Source organism: Monodon monoceros, unplaced genomic scaffold, assembly GCF_005190385.1.
Source record: "Monodon monoceros isolate NGI ecotype Baffin Bay Population unplaced genomic scaffold, NGI_Narwhal_1 Super_Scaffold_18, whole genome shotgun sequence".
NCBI classification, from domain to species: Eukaryota; Metazoa; Chordata; class Mammalia; order Artiodactyla; family Monodontidae; genus Monodon; species Monodon monoceros.
The window spans coordinates 70447437-70466231 of NW_021703774.1; the positions used below are offsets into that span (position 1 = coordinate 70447437).

The 18795-nt window shown below is 51.8% G+C and overlaps 1 protein-coding gene across 1 annotated transcript; it reads right to left on the reverse strand.

Moving 5' to 3' along the window:
• Positions 1-4305: 4305 nt before the first annotated feature.
• On the reverse strand, positions 4306-12072 carry CHRNB2 (cholinergic receptor nicotinic beta 2 subunit). Its single transcript, XM_029229642.1, has 6 exons — positions 11768-12072; positions 10412-10557; positions 10192-10236; positions 9666-9775; positions 7915-8887; positions 4306-4564 (listed from the first exon to the last, which is right to left on the reverse strand). The coding sequence occupies exons 1-6, from the start codon at positions 11829-11831 to the stop codon at positions 4394-4396; spliced, it is 1509 nt and encodes a 502-aa protein (XP_029085475.1). The 5' UTR covers positions 11832-12072; the 3' UTR covers positions 4306-4393.
• Positions 12073-18795: the final 6723 nt, after the last annotated feature.

The following is an 18795-nucleotide window of genomic DNA, read 5'->3' on the forward strand; positions in this document are numbered from 1 at the left end:
GGTTTTCTTCAGCTCAGCACTTCAGTTGCTGTTCACCCTAAATTTCATCTCGGGGGCCCACCATTTAATATTGTTTCCAGGATGTGGGCCCGGGTCAAACCCATGTGCCAGGAGCAGGAGTGCCTTCCACACAGACAGCCCTGACTCCGCAGAGTGCAGGGGCTGTGCGAGGAGTCCCCAGCCATCCCTCCAGGAGACCGGGCCTCACGTCTGCCCTGTCCTCCAGGGCCCCTTCTTTACAAAGGGCCTCCCCAGGAGCTATTTCTGGGCTCTGTCTACTCTAGGCGCAGCCGTTTGGCCCTATCTTTTCCATCTGATGAATGGACTTGTCAGGCTACAAATCACAATCACTGATGTTACCACTGATCTTTTCTTCAGATTCGTGCGATGTGTTTAACCTCTCATGAGTCCAGTTTCCCCAATATTCTCCCTTCCCTTATTCAACCCTGGCCCGAGAGGACGTCCCCACGCCCCAGGCCCCGTCCCCACCTCTGCCCCCCAGATGTAACAGATAAGACACCTTTGGAAACAACTTTCTTTATGAGAATCGTGAGTTCCCAGTGAGTCTGGCCTGGAGTGGGCTAGGTCAGTGCAAATATTCTAGGAGCACAGACGGGGGCAGCCGAGGCCAGTGTGGGAGAGATGGGGGCACTGCGGGTGGGTGAGTGAGGTGTCCTAATGATTCCTAGACCGACAGTCCCTTAGGAACCATGTGACTGTCACACTGACCTTTGAGACCTGTTGGGATGAATACTGAAGGGTGGCTGCTTATTCTCTGTCTAGTCTGGGTGGGCGACTGGCCAGCACCAGTTGGCTTGTGAGGGATGCTGTGACGCCAGCCCAACTCTGCCTACAAGCAGAGGGTGACGGCTGGAACTGAGTGGGGAGAGAATTCAGAGAAGACGCTGAATGCCCCTCACTTCCCTCCCAAGGAGCTCTCCTCCTCCCTGCCCCAAAGGCCACAGAGAGCGTGGACTCTGGGATCAGTGTTGGGTTTCAGGTCCAGCACTACTCACCAGCTATCTCTTGGTCTCTTTGCCTCACTTTTCTTCTGTCAACAGGGGCCCCTTCCGTGCAGGACAGTGAGGGGTAAAGACAGTGTATCCGAAGCAACTGGCCCAGAGCAGGCCACTGTGCACGGCAGCTAATACTGGGATTGGGAGAAGCAGAACAGGAGTCAAAGCCCCACATCCTCCCTGTTTCCTTAGAGGGAAATGGCCTTGCCCTTTCTGCACAGATAGCCTTCCTCCACAGAAATGCCAGCCGGGGGCTGCCCGTGTCTTATTTGCTTTTAAATCTGCAATAACTTGGTACCAGCTGTTCCAGTATTAGACACCTCGCTGCCAGGAGACTGCCTTCCTCCTGCTGCAGTTCCAGCCGTCAAAAGCAGTCTCTCATACCCTCTTTTTCAAACAAGAAGTGGTTCTCAGATGGCCTGTGGCCTTCTCATCTCTGATGGAGATGATCCCAATTGTTTCCTCACTGCCCTCTCCCAAGCCCACCTTGCTTGGGTGCCAATCCAGTATCTCTCCCTCCCTCTTCAGATCTGGGGCCTTCAGTCCTGGCCTGGAGCTCAGCTGGGTACCCCATTCTCTCCAGAGATGCCCTGCCCCACCCCATGGAAGGGGCCAAGAGGCTTCCCTGACAACACCAAGAGAAGAGGACGGAGGACCCAAGAGTAGAAGAGACTGGTTCTCCAAAGCTTCCCAACGCCCTTGAGGGTTCCAAGTCTGTACTGACACGTGGTAACACCTTGCCTGAGCCCTCTTTCCTCCACCCGTCCTCCCCTCCTCCCCACTGGCGTGGTCCCCTAGGGGCTGCACCCAGAGATGGAGGGAATGGTACTGCCCCAGGGACCCTGCCCGGTTAACCCCTTCCATCGGTCCCTCCCATCCTTGCTGTAGCCCTCAGCCAGCTGTCATCCCCATGTCACTGATGAGGATGAGCAAGTTCAGAGTTAAGTACTTGTACAAGGTCAGCCAGCAAACAACCTCCGGGCCTCCACTTCCCTGTGTGTCGGGGGGGCCATGGCGAGGAGTTGGACAAGCTGCTCTCCAGCAGCCCCTCTGGCACTGTCTGGTGACTTACTCGGATGACAGCCAATTGCAGGAAGTACTGAAAGCAAGTCCCGCCACAGCAACAGCTGATGGGGCCTCCCTAGCAGCCTAGACCCTGGCAAGGAACCTGGGAGAGCTGGGCAGGAGGGCCTCAGGCCAGCACCTACCCTTCAGAGGAAGGGTTCCTTTTCATTAGCTGTTTCAGGTTCCGGGATGTTTCCTCAGGGCTGTGAGTCCGAGGTGGGTCCAGCCATAATAGAGGCAACTCTCCATTTGCTGTTCTAGAAGAAGGGAGTCTCCATGGTGCCGAGACACTCACCCCCCAGAAGAGATGTCTGCCAGCCCATTCCGGCAGGTGGGGAAATGCGCTGAGGCACATCTCTCACAGCTGCTGGCTTCATGTCCCAGTGGTGTTCCTCCACAGCCAGTACGGGACTAGATCACCTGGGGGCCTGGGCACACACCTGTGTCAGGAGGAGCCGATCCAGAAGGGAGGCCGGAGCCTGAGCTTAGCCCGGGAATGGAATGAACCTTTGCTGAAGAGGCTCCAGAGGGCAGCCCACCTGTTAGGCTCACCCCAGCATTCCCTGTGTTGCTCCTCTCCGGCTCCAGCTCCCCCAGACCCCATCCCTGTTTCCGGGGGCTATCTGCTCCAGGGTGTGGGTGGGTCTGGAAGGAAGAGTGACATGACAAGGCAGGTAAGCCCATACCAGTCGACTCTGACCACCTCTCAGACTTGACAGTCACGAAGCATCTACTCTACGCCAGGTACAGCCCTGGGCTTTTTCACAAACATCACTCCTACCTCACAACAACCCCATGAAGAGGGCCTTACTATCCCCGATTTATAGATGAGGAAGCTGAGGCCTAGCCAGAATTGCTCAGGATGGCTGAGAGTAAGTGGCAGAGCGGGGACCGGAATTCAGACTCTGCTCCCTGTCCAGCGCTCTGTGCCTGTGCTGTCTCCCCACCTCCAAGGTGCCTGCAGAAGCAGGCATCCAGCCAGGCTCCAGAGAATAGCACGGTGTGTCGGGCAGGCCCCTCAGGTGCGCTTGGCAAATGGACCCCTCTGTGACCCCACTGGCCCAGCACTGAGCCCAGGCTGGGACCACAGATCAGAGCCAGTCACGTGGCGGGGGCCAAGGCAGGTGATCCCTGAAGAGGCCTGTTTCCTGGGCTAACAGGCAAGGTGGCCTCCAGCTGGCCCCTGGGAGCAGCGTCGGGATACACCCTCCAGGGACCCACAGGACAGGAAGCCGAAAGCTGGGCTCTGTGTACAGTCCGCTGTGCAGACCAGCAGTAGCAGACCTGTCCGTCCGAAGCTCTGCTTCAACCCTGCTCAGGTTTGCTTGGGCGGGGCAAGAGGAGGAGCCAGAGCAGGAAGGATGGAGCCAGGAACAGAAGTAGGGGGGCAGGAGCCATGCTGACGTGGCAGAGTTCTGGGCACTCACACCCTGCTGGGCTGGCCTCCTGCTCTGCTGCAGGCGAGAGGGCTGGGTCTGCTTACAGCTAATGTCCTTAGTTTACTCGTTCCAATGACCAGTCGGTTCAAATTGCGGCCGAGGAACGGCCTGTGAACTTGAACTCGCACAGTTCAAGAATTTGGCCCTTAAGCTCCAAGCAGGTCACCCAAAGATTCAGAACTCCGGGGCTCCCCTAACACCCAGCCTTGCCCCCCACACCCTGGCCTGAGCAAGAAAGGAAGTCTAGGGAGAATCTTCACTGGGAGAAGGGGACCTGGGGCTGAACTCTGGGGCCCTTAGAAGCAAGGGGCTGTGGGACTGGGCTGGAAGCCCCGCTCAGGACTCCGACCTCAGCTCCAGGCTAACCTCTGGGCAGGAACCCCTGGCTGCTGTGCAGTTAAGCAGGGACAGACATCAGGTCACACCCAGGCCTCTCTCCCCTTGCTCCTCCCTTCTGATCTGCCATTGTGTCAGCCCAGCCCAGCACAGAGTCGGAGCCCCTGTCTCGCCCCCATGCTCCTCCCTTTTCCCATGACTTGGAGGCAGCTGTTGATTCTGTCCCCTTCTTGGCCCTTTCCCCATCACACTTTCCTCAGGGTGGAAGCCTCCAACCACTCCATCCTCCACTTCTCAGCCTTCATGCTCAACCAGCAGCACTATTGCCTGGGTTGGTACAAGAGGAGGAGAGCAGCCAGAACACGACGCAGCTGGTCCAGCCTCCAGGTTGGCGCTGGCGGGGGGGCGGGCTCCAGGTGAAGTGAAAAGATGGGTCTGTGGGGGCAGCGCCCCTCTTTCTGGTAGCTCACTCATCCCTCCTTGACCCAAAACTACTGTTCAACAGAGGGGTGAAGGAGCATGGAGCTGGGGAGGGCCTCACTTGGAGCTGGGAGCCGAGTGGTCTGCGTGGAGGAAGGTGGCAGTGGTGTAGTTCTGGAAGAGAGGCTGCAGGAACATGCCAATGGTGCCAAAGACACAGACGAAGACAAAGATCCAAAGGAACAGACGGTCGATCACCATGGCGACATACTTCCAGTCCTCACTCACCTGGACAGAGGAGAGGAAGGAGACCCAGGTATCAATCGCATGATCCAGGAGGGGAGTGGAGCAGGTAGAAGCAGCTTCCACCACACATCACTCCTCTCACTCTACGACCCCAGAGTGACCTTTCCAAAGCATGGCCCCAGTCTTGCCTGCTTAAAAGCCTCCAGTGGCCCCACTGCCTTCAGCAGCCACCCAAACTCCCAAGTCTAAAATCAAGACCCACCCAGGACAAATATGAGCCAACCACCTATCTTCCACCCTCTGACCCAGCCTTTCCAAACTCCAGTCTGTCTTCTCAGCTCTCTGTGCCTTTGGGTTTCCTTTTGGTCTAGAACTCCAGTCCTCCCTATCTCTACCTGTGAACTCCTACACATCCTTCAAAGCCTAAATCAAATGTCACCTCTTCTATGAAGGCTTCCCTGATCCCCCCAATGCGAATGAACCACTGTTTCCTCTGGGTTCCCTCAGCACTATGTACACGTCTCTATCACGGTATTTTTACTGCACTGTATTGTCATTTCAATTTGTATGCCTGGCCCCTCCTTCCTCTCCGCCCGCCTCCCGCCACTTAAGCTATGAGCTCCTAAACTACAGGGACCCGATCTGATTCATCTTTGTAATCCCAGCATCTCAAACACAGGGTTCCGGTAAACGGGTGTTGAATTAGTGAATGAATGGCTGCCTCTGCAGCCCTCACTCCTTATATGACTGCCTGGGGAGCCCCATCCAACAGCCCCAGAGGGTGAGGACTAGATCTCAGGTGTAAACAAACCCGTCCAGAAGAAAATAACCTCTGTGGGTTTGGGAGCCAGTCACAGGGTCTGCAGGAGGCCTGGCCTCCACTCAGAGCTGCTCCACTCCGGCCTGAGTCTGGACCTTTTACATGTGTTCATCTGTAGCCCAGCCAGCCGGGGGGATGGGATGAGGCACTGTGCACCTTCCTTTAGTCAGCAGCTGAATAATGACTCATTCATGTCACACTTGTGCCTCCTATGTACCTGGCACCATGCTAGGCACTGGGGATGTGACTGAGAGCAAGACAAACACATCCTGCAGTTTACAGTCTCCTGAGGGAGATGGACACAAAATTAGTAGAAATAAAATAATTACACATTGGTGGGTGCCTATATGGAAACAAAGGACGAAGAAATGGAGGGGGAGATATAATTCAGGGTGTGATCTGGGGAGGCCTCTTTGAGGAGGTGATACCTTAAGCTAAGATCTGATAAGTGAGAAGGAGCCAGCTGAGACAATCAGAAACAATCAGACAAACCCAAACCGAGGGACCTTCGATTGGCCTGTACCCTTCAAAAATGTTTATGCCATGAAAGACAAAGCTGAGGAACCATTCCAGATTGAAGGAAACTAAAGAGACAGAACAACTAAGTGGAATTCAAGATCCTGGATTGAGGTGGGGGAGATGCTACAAAGGACATTACGGAGACAACTGAAAAAATGTTAGTATGGACTTTATATCAGATAAAGGTATTGTATTGCTGCTAAATTTCCTGAATTGCATCACTGAGCCTGGGTTATGCAAGACAATATCTCTGTTCTCAGGAGAGAAAAGCTGAGGTATTTGGGATAAAGGATCACTATGTCCACAACTTATTCTCAAACAGTAGTGCAAAAATTAATAATAATAATTTTTAAAAGGAAAAAAAGAAGGGCATTCCAAACAGAGGGACCAATCTGTGCAAAGGTCCTGAGTCAGGAAAGAGCTTAGCTGGCTTAGAACAGTTGAGCAGATAAGCCAGTGACCTGAGCAGGGGAGAGATGGCACAAAGTGCGCAGGAGACACTGTGTGTTTGGATGGAGAAGCACGAGAACTGAATCAGGGAGACCATTAGGAGTCTCTGCCCTGGTCCAGGCAAGAGCTGATGGAGGCCTACAGCCAGGGAGGCAGCATGGATATGGTGAATAAAGAAGGAAGCTGAAAATCTCTTTGGAGGTTGGTTCCACAGGACAGGACTTCTGATGATTTGGATGGTGGGGGATGTAAGAAAGACAGGAGTCAAGGATGACTCCAGGTTTTTGGTCTAAACCATTGGGTGGATGGTGATGTCATTTACTAAAAGATGGGGAGATTGGAGGAGGAGCAAGTTGGTGGTGGGGATGTAGATTAAGCACTCAGTTTGGGACATGTTAAGTTTGAGATGCCTGTGAAGCATCCAAGTAGGTCATTGCATCCTCATCACCTAACTCAGTAAATGCACATTACATGAGTGGACTGCAGTGGGGGAGGCGGAGGCAGTGATGCAGCCGGTCAACCCCCTGCACCACCGGCATCTCCCACTTGGCCTCAGCCACCTCTGAGGCTCCCGCCCCATTTCCTCATGACTTGGTCCCTCTCTTCTTCCTTCAGGACCATAACTCGCTCCTTAGCTCAAGCCTCAGCTCCTGCCCTCCCAGGGAATAGAAACACCAGGCTCTGAAGCATCCCCCCCCCACACAAAAAAAAAACCGGTAGTGCAGGAGCCCACCCTTCCTCATCCCCCAAGCCAGAATGGCTGAAATCCAGTGGAAACATGGCCAATCACCAGAGCAACAGCTGAGCCACAGCCTGGAACCAGCCAGGTACCCAAAGACTGATTGCCAGATGGGGCCAGCCACAGTCCAAAGTGGGGGAAAGTCAACCCATCATCTTCCCCCCCCATCCCCTGGCTCAGGGCTCCCCTTCTGGGAGTCACTGCAGAAAGATACCAGTGTGCAGAAAGCTCAGAGTGGGTCTTAAAAACCCTCGCCTCCACCTGCCCCCACCTCCGTAAATATTTCACAAGGGCATCCCCTGAGGACCCAGAAGAGTAGGAAAAGGATATTGATTCGGGACTCTGTGCTCTTCCCAGCAGCTGGTGGAACCTCTTAACCACCGCCACCCCTCCCATACACACTTTCTACTGCCCTCAATTTTGACCTCCGACGCAGGGCACACAAAGGACTCATCTCCATTTGTGCTAAGAGCTGCAGATTAACAACACGGGCTTGGGAGTACAAGCGGCAGAGAGGGTGTCTGGGGTCAGAGCCACGGGCCAGCTGCAAACCCAGAAGGGCCTCCTCCACTTCCTGGCCACCCTCCCAACACTAACGACACTCACGATGCCCCAGCTGAGGCATTTCGCCCTGGATACTAGTCCTCAGGAAGCCGCAAGTTCATCCTGTACCAACCGCCACTTAGGCGGCGTCGCCTCCCGGAAGCCAGAGAAGAGGCCACGCCAGCGCCCAGGCCCACAGGCCCCGGCCGGACTCTCACTGCCCACATCCTGCACTCCCGTTAGCTCCTCGGTGTCTGTCTGCGCAGGCACCGAGGGCCCTGCAGCCCGCATCCCACGCCCGAGTCCCCGCGCCTCACTCACGCTCTGGTCGTCGTCCTCACTCCGCATGTGGTCCGCGATGAAGCGCACGCCGTCCACCGCCTCCCGGAGGCCGCAGCCACACGGCCCCCCGGAGCGCCCGGGGCCGGCTGCCGGCGCCGGCTCCGAGCCGAAGGCCCCAGCCAAGCCCTGCACAGACGCGCGATTGACGAAGCACGTGCAGGAGTCTGCCCCCAGGGCTTCGCGGTAGAAGACGGCACCGGTTCCCTCGCGCCCGCGCTGGCGCCGCCGCAGGCGCAGGCGCTGGCGGGCGCAGCGGTGGCGCGGCTGCTGCATGAAGAGCAGCTTGGGCAGCTTCTCCAGGAAGATGACCTTGACCCAGGGAGCCATGGTGTGCGTGGTGGGTGAGCGGTGGTGCACGTTGAGCACGCACACGCTGGTGACGATGGAGAAGGTGACAAGCACCATGGTGAACATGAGGTACTTGCCTACAAGCGGCACGTCGAGGGAGGTGGGCGGCACGATCTTGGAGATGAGCAGCAGGAAGACGGTGAGCGCCAGCAGCACGGAGATGCACAGCGTCATCTTCTCGCCGCAGTCGGAGGGTAGGTAGAAGACGAGGATGGCTAGTGAGGTGATGAGCACGCAGGGGACGATGAGATTGATGGTGTAGAAGAGTGGCTTGCGGCGGATGATGAAGTCGTACGTGATGTCCACGTAAGTGGAGTCGTCCGGGTTCTCGTTGCGCCGGCCCGGCAGTGCAACGATGTCCCACTCGCCACTGGGCGTGAAGTCGTCCAGGCTGGCCACGTCACTCTTGAGCACCAGGTCGATCTCGGTGCGGTCGTAGGTCCACGAGCGGAACTTCATGGTGCAGTTCTGCTGGTCAAACGGGAAGTGCTTTACTTCGATCTTGCATGCGCTCTTGTAGATGGCAGGCGGCAGCCAGAAGATGCTGCCATCATAGGAGACCACGGCATTGGAATAGAAGGACACCTCGTACATGCCGTCAGCACTGCCAAGGGATGAGCACAGTCAGCCCTGGCCTAAGCATTCCTCCACCCCACCCATCAACCCAGCCCTGAGTGGGAAGAGAGGAAAGCCAAAGGGATATATGGGAAGAGGGTAGCCATCCAGGGGTCTAGGGAGGAGGGGCAGGAATTGAGCAAGAAGGGGATCTGGGTGGGTTGGTGAGGAGAAGAGGCCTCAGAGACAGAAGAGGTGATGAAGAGGGGAGGCACATCTGCTACTTGTCATGCATTCTGTAAGCTGGTTGCTCCACATGAAGGTGGAGAAGTTAGGGGAGCCAGGGAGGCCAGAGTGAGGAGCCCCAACTAATGGAGAGGGACAGGGGCAGGTGGGAGGAGGAGATGGTCCCTAGTGGCTATGGACTAGTGGCTTTGGGTCTTCGAGATAAGAGGGATTATTTCAGGAGAGGGGCTGGAACCTGGAGGAGAAACTGGGATCTCCAAGTTCTTTGACCCTCCCCAATCCTCCTGGAAGGCCTATTCTTGAATCAGTTTAGGCACTGGGGTCTGTCAATCCTCGTTTTTATGCCACTGCAGCTCCAAACACTGGGAGTCCTAATTGGCTGAGAGGGAGCTGGCCATGGCCCAAGTTACCTTGGCTGTCCACATTATACCTCACTGGTTTGGGTCTGTCTGTCTGGGTAGTGACTTGTCTTTGCCAATGAAAAGTCCCTCTGTCCCCCAGCATGAGCTAACTTCCTTTCCCCAAGACCTGAGTACTCCCATGGTCTCCTCCAGCCTTCCCATCCCTCCAGGGTCACCTACTTGTTGTATAGGACCACATCTGGGAGCCAGATGTGTTTGGAAGGGAGCCGAACTTTCTTCATGTTGTCAAATTCCTCAGGCTTCCAGGTGAGGCGATAATCCTCCCACTCCTGGGAAAGGGAGAGAGGGAGGCAGCACCAACCTCCGCCCTGGGAGGGGCTCAAGGTCAACGACAGGGACAAGAGGAGGCCTATCTGGCTTGAGGAAGTTTTGAAAAGTCATTGCATCCCCACAGTGACTTCTCTGCCCAGCAAAAGTGTCTTCTCATTTAATTTGCATAGCCAAGCCAAGATATTAGAACTTACGTTTTACAAATGAGAAAATGGATCTTGCCGAGTTTAACATATTCAAAGTTACAGAGCTGTGAGTAGAAGAACCAAAATTCAAATCCAGTTATTTAGGGCTCCAAAGTCTAAATTTCTGCCTCTCTTGAGGGCATGAAAAGAGGGAAAAGCACAAGCCCCTCCCCCCTACAAAAAAAAGGAGGAAAGAGAAGCCCAGGGGTGTGGACAGGAAGAGTGCTAACCTGGGTCAGCCAGACATTGGTGGTCATGATCTGCTCCCGTTCATGCTGCAGGGAAGAAGAGAAGCTGCTGAGAAGTGCCCCACCCCCACCCCTCAAGCCTGTGGTCCCACTACACCACCCAGGCTCCTTCCCCCACCTCCCCAAGCCTTGGGAACTCCAGAAGAATAAGCACAAACACTGACTTCAGTAGCTGGGCAGAGAGTTTGGGACCTTCACTCACCACACTGATGAGCTGGGCCAGGGATACCATGAGCTGTACCGTCACCAGCTCAGAGCCATTGGTGGCTGGGCGGATAAGCTTATTGTAGCGGGAAGGATCCAGGAGATGCTCCACCAGCCGCTCCTCTGTGTCTGTACCACAGACTCCTGGGTAGTGTGGGTGGAGGGCAAGAGGTAAGTACATAGGCAAGGAGGTCCCACCCAGGATCCCACTCTCCCTAGGCAAGTGGTACAACGTAGGCCCAAACAGGAGGCTGTAGCTTCCCACAGCCCCATCCTTAAGGATATAGCGAAATGCTTAGGTTACCCCAAGGAGACCCCTCATAGAGAAGTCCCTCTCTGAGATCACTGACCAAGGAGCCCAGACAGCCCCCCACAGTCCCCCACTAAGAACCCATTCTGCAAGGATTAGTGGAGACCCTGCTCTTCCTGCAAGGTCTCAGAGGGTGGTTTCAAAAGAATTGACATTTCTGTCTCCATGGCTTCCCCTAGAAGATACCTACAATTCAAGGAAGGTTCTGGAGGGTGATGAAAGGGGAACAGTTATTCATGTCCCACCATTCAGCCTTTCTCCTCAGTCCGTGCCCATCTATGTGTGCAGGTAACACTATGTGTCTCTACATGTGACTGGCTGTGACCCCCTCCCCCCATAGGTACTGGGTTGGAGTAGAATAGTTGGGCTGCCTGAGCTCTGGGTCAGGGCATATATTTAGTCCCAAGTTGCGCACCTACGGGAGCCCACCTCTCATGAGACTGCAGGCAGGTATGGAAAGCTCATTTAGTTGTATATTCCCTTTGTACCTGCCCCACCACACACTCTATCTCCTTCTGCAACCCTGCACGAATGCACCCCACCCCCTCAGAGATTCCTCCCTGGCCCTCCGCCTGGCAGAGCTTCTTCCCTTCCGAGTCTCCTGCCCACCCTACAAGAGAGTTGAGAAGTTGCTTCTTTCCCCCTCCTGCCTTGCCCCTTTTGGAGTCCAATATGAGGGACAGAAAATGATGGAGAGCCAAGGGAGGGTGCGGAACCAGGTAGATTTTCTTGAGATAATGTTTCACAAGAAGTCAAATGGCATCTCAGCTGCAATCAGACTCTCCCCTTCCTTCCACCCCAGATAGTCTGGGGAGATCCCCTCCCTCCTTCCTCTCTGTGCCCACACCCTCTCCACCACCCCTGCCCAGGTTGCCCTCTCTTCCCAGCATCACTTCGGGTATGTCCTCCTCCCAGTTCAGTCTCCCAGGTACTCCCTGCCGTCCAGGGGTCTCTTCCCTAACCCCTAAAAGACTCCCCGCCTTAGGGATCCCTCCCGTACACCTTCGAGACTGAGTGAGACAGAGCGCGGCGACTTGTCCTTACCTGAGCACAGCCCGAGGAGGCCAAAGCTGAGGAGCAGCGCCATGGGGCCCGAGCGCCAGGCCATGCCTCTGGCATAGCTCGCCGGCTCGCCTAAAGCTGCCGAAGCGCGCCGCAGGCCGGAGGGCCGCGGGCAGGGTGCTGTCCGTGGTGCTGAAGCCGCTCCCGCACCGCCCGCGCCCAGCTGGAGCTGAGCCCAGGTTGTGCTCGCAGCCTTTGGTGCTGCAGTGCCGACCGCCACGGCGGTTCCCAGGGCTCAGAGAGCTGGTTGCGAGAAGGAAGCAGCGTCTCGTTTATCCCGGTCTGAGCAGGAGGAGGCTTTTCCGGCTGCTCTTCCAGGGAATACAATTGGGACGGTGAGGGGGAGGAGTCTCCGCCCCGGAGGCGGAAGCGCCAGGGCTCAGAATAAAAGGGGTCCCTGGGTTGGGTATTCTTCTGCTGGTCCTGCTTAGTTAGGGTGTGCGTGAGGCGGAAGAAGGGCGGCTCACCGGACAGTGGAGGAGTTCTGAAGCCCCTGAGTTGGAACAGGACCCTGGAGGGGTCTGAAAAGGCTCCGGAAGAAAGCGCGAGTAAGACAAATAGGTCAGGACCCGCTACGAGGGCCAGAATGAGGGGGTGGGAGTCGGAAGGAGTTTCTGGAGTTCCCACCTTCTTTCTTTTCTCTCACCAAAAGCCCAAATGATCCTGCTTCCAGGGAAGGCTGAGGATGCAGCCAAAAAAGTGCATTTTAGGCCCTTAGAGAAAGAGACGGGGGGCTGTAGGTTTGCTATTTTAAGAAAGCAAACCGTTTTGGAGTCTGGAAACAGGATCCCCTCACCTGTTTCCTTCTCTACCGTCGTAGAAGGCCAAGCTTCCTGCCCTCCCCCAGGGAATCTAAGGTGGGGACATGTGGACATCTCCTGAAAGAAGGTGACCTTCAAGAGTGGAAGGGTAAAGGGCCCTTATCAATCAGTCTTTCTCACCCACATTCCCTTCCTCTCCAGTCTTTGGCTTCTGTGAGACAAGGGAGGATCAGAGGATGATTTCACAGAGGCCAGCCCAAGAATGAAGCTAACACAAAGGAAAGCAAAGATGAGACAGAGACAGAGAGAGATGTCAAAACTCAATGACATCTTTGATCTTGAAAGCCCTGAACTTCTTAGGGGGATTTTTGTCATTTTCAACCAAAAGATTCCTGACTAAAGCAGCCTTATCATACATCAAGGCAGTGTCTTATTCCACCTCTGCCCACTTCTTCAACCTCCTCTGGGCCACTACCCCCAGCCCCACACTCCTCTTGGCAATGTCTTTAAGATTCTCCCAACCTCCACACTTCAGGGCCTTTTAAACGTGTAGTTTCCTTGATTCTTTTATCACCCATTTCCCCTCAACCACTTTCTACTTTACTTTGTACACGTGGCAGAAACGTCAGTTCCTCAAGGAAGCTATGCCTGACCAAAGATTAGGTCAGGTGCCCTGCTACATGTTTCCAGAGAACGATCAATGAGTAAATAAATCAATCTAAGGTGGTGGCTATCCTGCTAGATCATGAACCAGCACAGTGTCTGGTGTATTGTGAGGGCTCAACAAATAAGGAAAAGGGCTGGTATAGGACTGAAATCTTTTAACATGTAGAGGAAAATTCCTCTCTAAAAGCTCAGCCAAAAGCAATTTATTTACAGGTACTTAGTTCCTGGAATTGAGGAGGAAAAGCAAGACAAGTATCAGCAAAGGGCTGGAGAGGGTGTGGGATGACTACAGGCCCCATAATGCACATGGAAGTGGCCATAAAGCTGCACCACAAGCTCCAGGGCATGTGCATGTGTAAACATGTAATCATCTCTTAAGAATTCAAGAAATCTTGGAACCAACAAAAGATGTAGAGAATAAAAGCCTTAAGGAAAAGGGAAGGAATGTGTATAGTCACTCCACTTTGGAAAAGGGTCAAAGATGGGAGGAAGACACCCCCTTCAGTAATTCAGATCAACGTTTGTTGGGTATCTACTGTATGGGTATTGAAGCAGTGATCAAAAAGACCTAGTCCCAGCTATTAAAGAGATCACAATTTGGTGGCAAAGACTTGTTACACCATGCGGTGGCTGCTCTAGTAGAGTATAAACAAGGTGCATTGGAAGCACAGAGGAGAAAGGGGTTCATAGTGCCTGAGAGCCTGGAGGGGATGGAGATGAAAATTGAGATTGGAAAGATGAGAAAGCCAGTAAGACAAAGGTGGATAAAAGGCATTCAAACTCCTGAAAGAGAGAGACAGGGAGCTTTACATGTAGATAGTACTTAGTACTTTCATCTTTTGGTGGAAGCTGGGTGATTGAAGAAGGCTGTGAAAGTCTTCTGTTACGAAAATCTCTCTCTGGAGTGGTTGCTTGTCTCTGTATTGATAGACTGGAGAGTCATGTGCTTGCTTGAAGCCCTTGGTCACTCCCTGATGCTCCTCTTAGGTCAGTCAGGGCAGCCTGTTCACCTTGACCTCTACCTTTTCTTTTCAAATTCCCCAGCTTTTATTTCAAGTTTAATTCCAGCCTGGCAGGGAGTGAGTCCTCTGAGCACAACCACTCAGTGGCCAAGGAGAACTGGAACACCATTCCTCACTCCCTCATGTCTCTCACACACACCCCTTCCATATCCACCAGGGAGATACGACAGGTCCAGAACCATGCAGGGTGATGGATACATAAAGGAGTATCAGCCCTCAGGCAAAATAGTGACCAGGCAAGGTTTTGGTGAGACAATCCCAGTGCTTTGATGGTAAGGAACATTTTCTCTTGAAAGGCATTACAATGTTATTTTCCTTTAAGATATTTGAAATTTAAAAACTTACTACCAGAGTAATACATATCCATAAAGAGCAATTGGAAAACACAAGTTAGCAAAACACAAACTAGATTCATAATCTTACCTCCTAGCAAAAAAATCGCTGCTAACATTTCATATATATACAGTATATCTCCACATTTATCTATGTCTACTTAGATATACATGCAAAAAGTATATAAATTATGAGTGTACAGCTAGATAAATTTTCACAACATGAACACAGCTGTGTAACTCCCACCTAGATTTTTTAAAAAAGGGAACATTGCCAATATCCAGAAGCCCCCCACTCTGTTCCCTCCAGGCATTATTCCCTCCTCTTGGAAAATAACGTCATGTGGGGGAGGGAGGAATGGGGAGTGACTGCCTAAGAGGTACTGCTTGAAGTTCTGGAACTAGAGAGAGGTAATGGTTACCCAACTTTGTGAATGTATTGCATGCCACGGAATTGCACACTTTAAAATGGTTGAAATGATACATTTTATGTTATGTATTTTCTCACAATTAAAAAAAATGACCAAAAAAAAGTAAACACTATTCTGACTTCTAATAGCATAGATCAACTTTGCCTGATGAATTTTATATAAATGGAATCATAATCTTTTGTGGGTTTTCTTTTTTTTTTCCCCAACATTATGTTAGTAAGAATCAAGGGCATTGTTGAATGTAGTTGTAGTTCATTCATCTTCACTGCTGTAGACTATTCCACTGTATAAATATACCATTGTTTATCCATTCTGCCAGATAGAAATTTGGGTTGTTTTCTCTTTTGGACTATTAAAAATAATACCGCTATGAACATTCTTGCTCATGTTTTGGGTGTACAAATATATGTATTTTCATTTACTTTTTAAAAAGGAGCACACTGTAAAATAGCTCTGTAACCTTCCTTTTTCATTTACTATTTCTGAAACATCTCTCTATACCAATAATTATTCTTTGATAACTTTTTTTTTTTTTTTTTTTTGCGGTACACGGGCCTCTCACTGCTGCAGCCTCTCCCGTTGCGGAGCACAGGCTCCGGACGCGCAGGCCCAGCGCCCATGGCTCACGGGCCCAGCCGCTCTGCGGCATGTGGGATCCTCCCGGACCGGGGCATGAACCCACATCCCCTGCATCGGCAGGCGGACTCCCAACCACTGCGCCACCAGGGAAGCCCTTTGATAACTATTTTTAACAGCTGCATAGTATTCCATTGTAGGTAAATGTTTGCACATACCTTTAATAGTTTCCAAGTGAAATTGCTGAGTCAAAGGTTTTTTTATTTTTTTTGATTATTTAATCATTTATTGCTAAATTGACCTCCAGAAGGATTGATACTATTAGGGTTACCCTGGGGCCCCAGGCTAAAGCACCCATGACCAACACCTCTACGATCTTGCCTGTGCTGAGCCCCTTCCTTGTCCTCTTCCCCTCTTCTCCTAAGTCATTCCTCCTTTGTCTTAGGCATTTCTGCCCAACCTCCTTCTACTTCAGGGCCAGTTCTTTAAAAACATCCCCCCATTTCCATCTAAGTAACTTCTACTTTCACATTCTTTCTTGGGAGTTAATCCTGACTACTAGCACCCTTCAAGGCCCTCACCCTCCTTCATCCCTGTTATTGCATTTGTCACATTGTATTACAATTGATTACATCTGGCTCCACTTCATCCATTACCACCTGCTCCTAAGAGCAGGGGTAAGAAATACAACAAAAATGATAACATGAGTAGCAGCTGTCATGTGCAGAGCCAGGAATCAAGCCAGGCTCTCCCCACAGGGACTGAGCTTACCTGTCTCTGCACTCCCAGTGTTTATTACAGTTCCTGGCAAAGAGCAAGTGCTCACGATGCGTTTGTTGAGTCAGTGACAGAATGCTGTACTTCTGGGAGCAACCCAAAGGAGAAGGCTGCTCACTCTGCCCAAAACAAGTGCATCTGTTCACTCTGATAAGACATGACCTTTTGGAGAAGAAAAAAAAAAATCTCTGTAATTCATTTTCCATAGAGCAGCCAGAGTGATCTTTTTTTTTTTTTTTTTGCCTTGTGGGATCTTAGTTCCCCCGCCGGGGATCGAACCTGGGCCCACGTCAGTGAAAGCACCAAGTCCCAATCACTGGACCACCAGGGAATTCTCCAGAGTGATCTTTTAATATTTTAAATCAGATCATGCCACTCCCTGCTTAAAATCTTTCAATGGTTTCCCGCTGTACTTTGAATAAAACCCAACAACTTACTGTGGTCTCTATTCTTCACTGGCCTCATCTCCTACCCCTCTTTCTCTTCTTTCATGAGACTCAAGCTATGCTGATCCTCTATTTTTTTAAAAATGAGCTCTTACTGTGTGCACTGGACTGAGCACTTTTCATGTGTTATCTCACGTAATCCGCCCAACAACCTTATGAGGTAGGGTGGTTTCCATGTTAGAGACGCTGAAAGTGAAGCATGACAGGCTAAGGAACTCGCCCAGGGTCACACCACTAGCAGCTGGCAGAGCTGGGGTTCAAAGCCCATGCTCTCAGCCGGTATATCATGAGCTTCCTGCTTCTAGACCACGCCAACTTTGTTCTCACTCAGGGTCTTGGAGGTTGGCTCTCCCTGATGGAATGCTCTTTGCCAGTTCCTCCCAGGCCTGCCTTCTCTTCATCAGATCTCAGCTCAAACCCCACCTCCCTAGGGAGAACTCCCCTGACTGCTGGACTTAAAGTAACCCCCAGTCATTCTCTCCCACATGACCCTACTTTAATTCCTTGCCTCTACGTGCCAGTCTGATATTCCTCTGGTTATTTTATTCATAACTCCTTGCACTTAGAATGTAAGTGCCATGGGACCTGGGATACTGTTTGTCTACTGCTGTATATTCATACCTCGACCAGTGTCTGACACATGACAAAGCTCCATAAATGTTTACTGAATGGTGAGTACCTCTTAACTTTGTGGCAGTAACAGTAATCATAGCAGTTGCAGGGTTTAGCATTTGCTGAGCAACGTACTATGTACCCAGCACTGTAAGATGTGTTAATCATCTTATATCCCATTTCATCTACACTGGCACAATGACCCACGCTGCAAGTCAGAGTGTCATACCCATTTTACAGATAAGGAAACTGCGTTTCACAGAAATTAAATAACTTGCCCAGGGTCACAGAGCTACCAAAGCAGAGAAGCTCAAATCTAAACCCAGTTCTGCCTGACTCCCCAGTCTATGCTCTTTCCACTCAGCTGTGCTGCCCACTTTATGGTCTAATTCAAAGGAGAGCTGTAGCTGACTCTCTCGTTAACACCTATGGCTCTGCCTCTCTCCCAAACTCAGAACCCACACCCCACTGCATGTCCGGGAGATTGTCCACGTCGCCCTCCCTCCACACACTCAATGTGTTTATAACTCTCCACCTTTCCCACAAAGTTTAGCTCTCCTTTGAGAAGTCTTACCCTCTGTTAGCACTACTACCATTAGTTACCCAGGCATCCAGAGCCTCTCAAAATTCTAGTGACTTTTTGATCTTCCTGCATCTTAAAATAAAGCCCAAGTTCCTAAACATGGGTTTGAATATCTGCCAAGACTTAACCCCTGCCTAGCTTACCTGCATCACTCTCTTCCTCACCCTAGACACAGACCTACTTTCCGTTCCTCCATCTTGCTCCAGTCCTACCTCAGTACCTTTGCACATGCCACCCCTTCTGCCTCAGACAGTGTCCAGCCTCTCCTCCCCTAGGTAATTCTACTTACCCTTCAGAATTTAGCATATCACTTGTTCAGGGAGGCCTTCCCAGATCTCTAGTCTTGTTCTTTGAGGCACTTACCATAACTGCAATTAAGTGGATGGGTGTGTAACAAACAACTCATGAAGTATCTGACTTTCTCCCAGCCTGAATACATGGAAAAGGTGAAGACTGGGTCTGTCTCGCTCAGTGCTGCATTCCCAGTGTGTCACATGTCACAGGTGCTCAGTACATTATTTGTTCTTCCTTAATGAGTTTGCTTTGTCAACTCCACAGTTATCATGTCTGTTTCCCCCAATAGAATGTAAGCTTCGAGGGCAGGGATTTTTTTGTTTTATTCACTCCTGTTCCCCTAGCACACAAGTGTTCATTAAATTAATATATCCATAACTTCATTTCCATTTCTAATGCCCCTGCCCTACACATCTCAGCAGAACACCAGGTATGACTCCCCACTAGGCTTCTAGATGCCAGAGGACTCTCCCAGCCAGAGAGCTGAAATGGTGAACACACCAGCAGAGG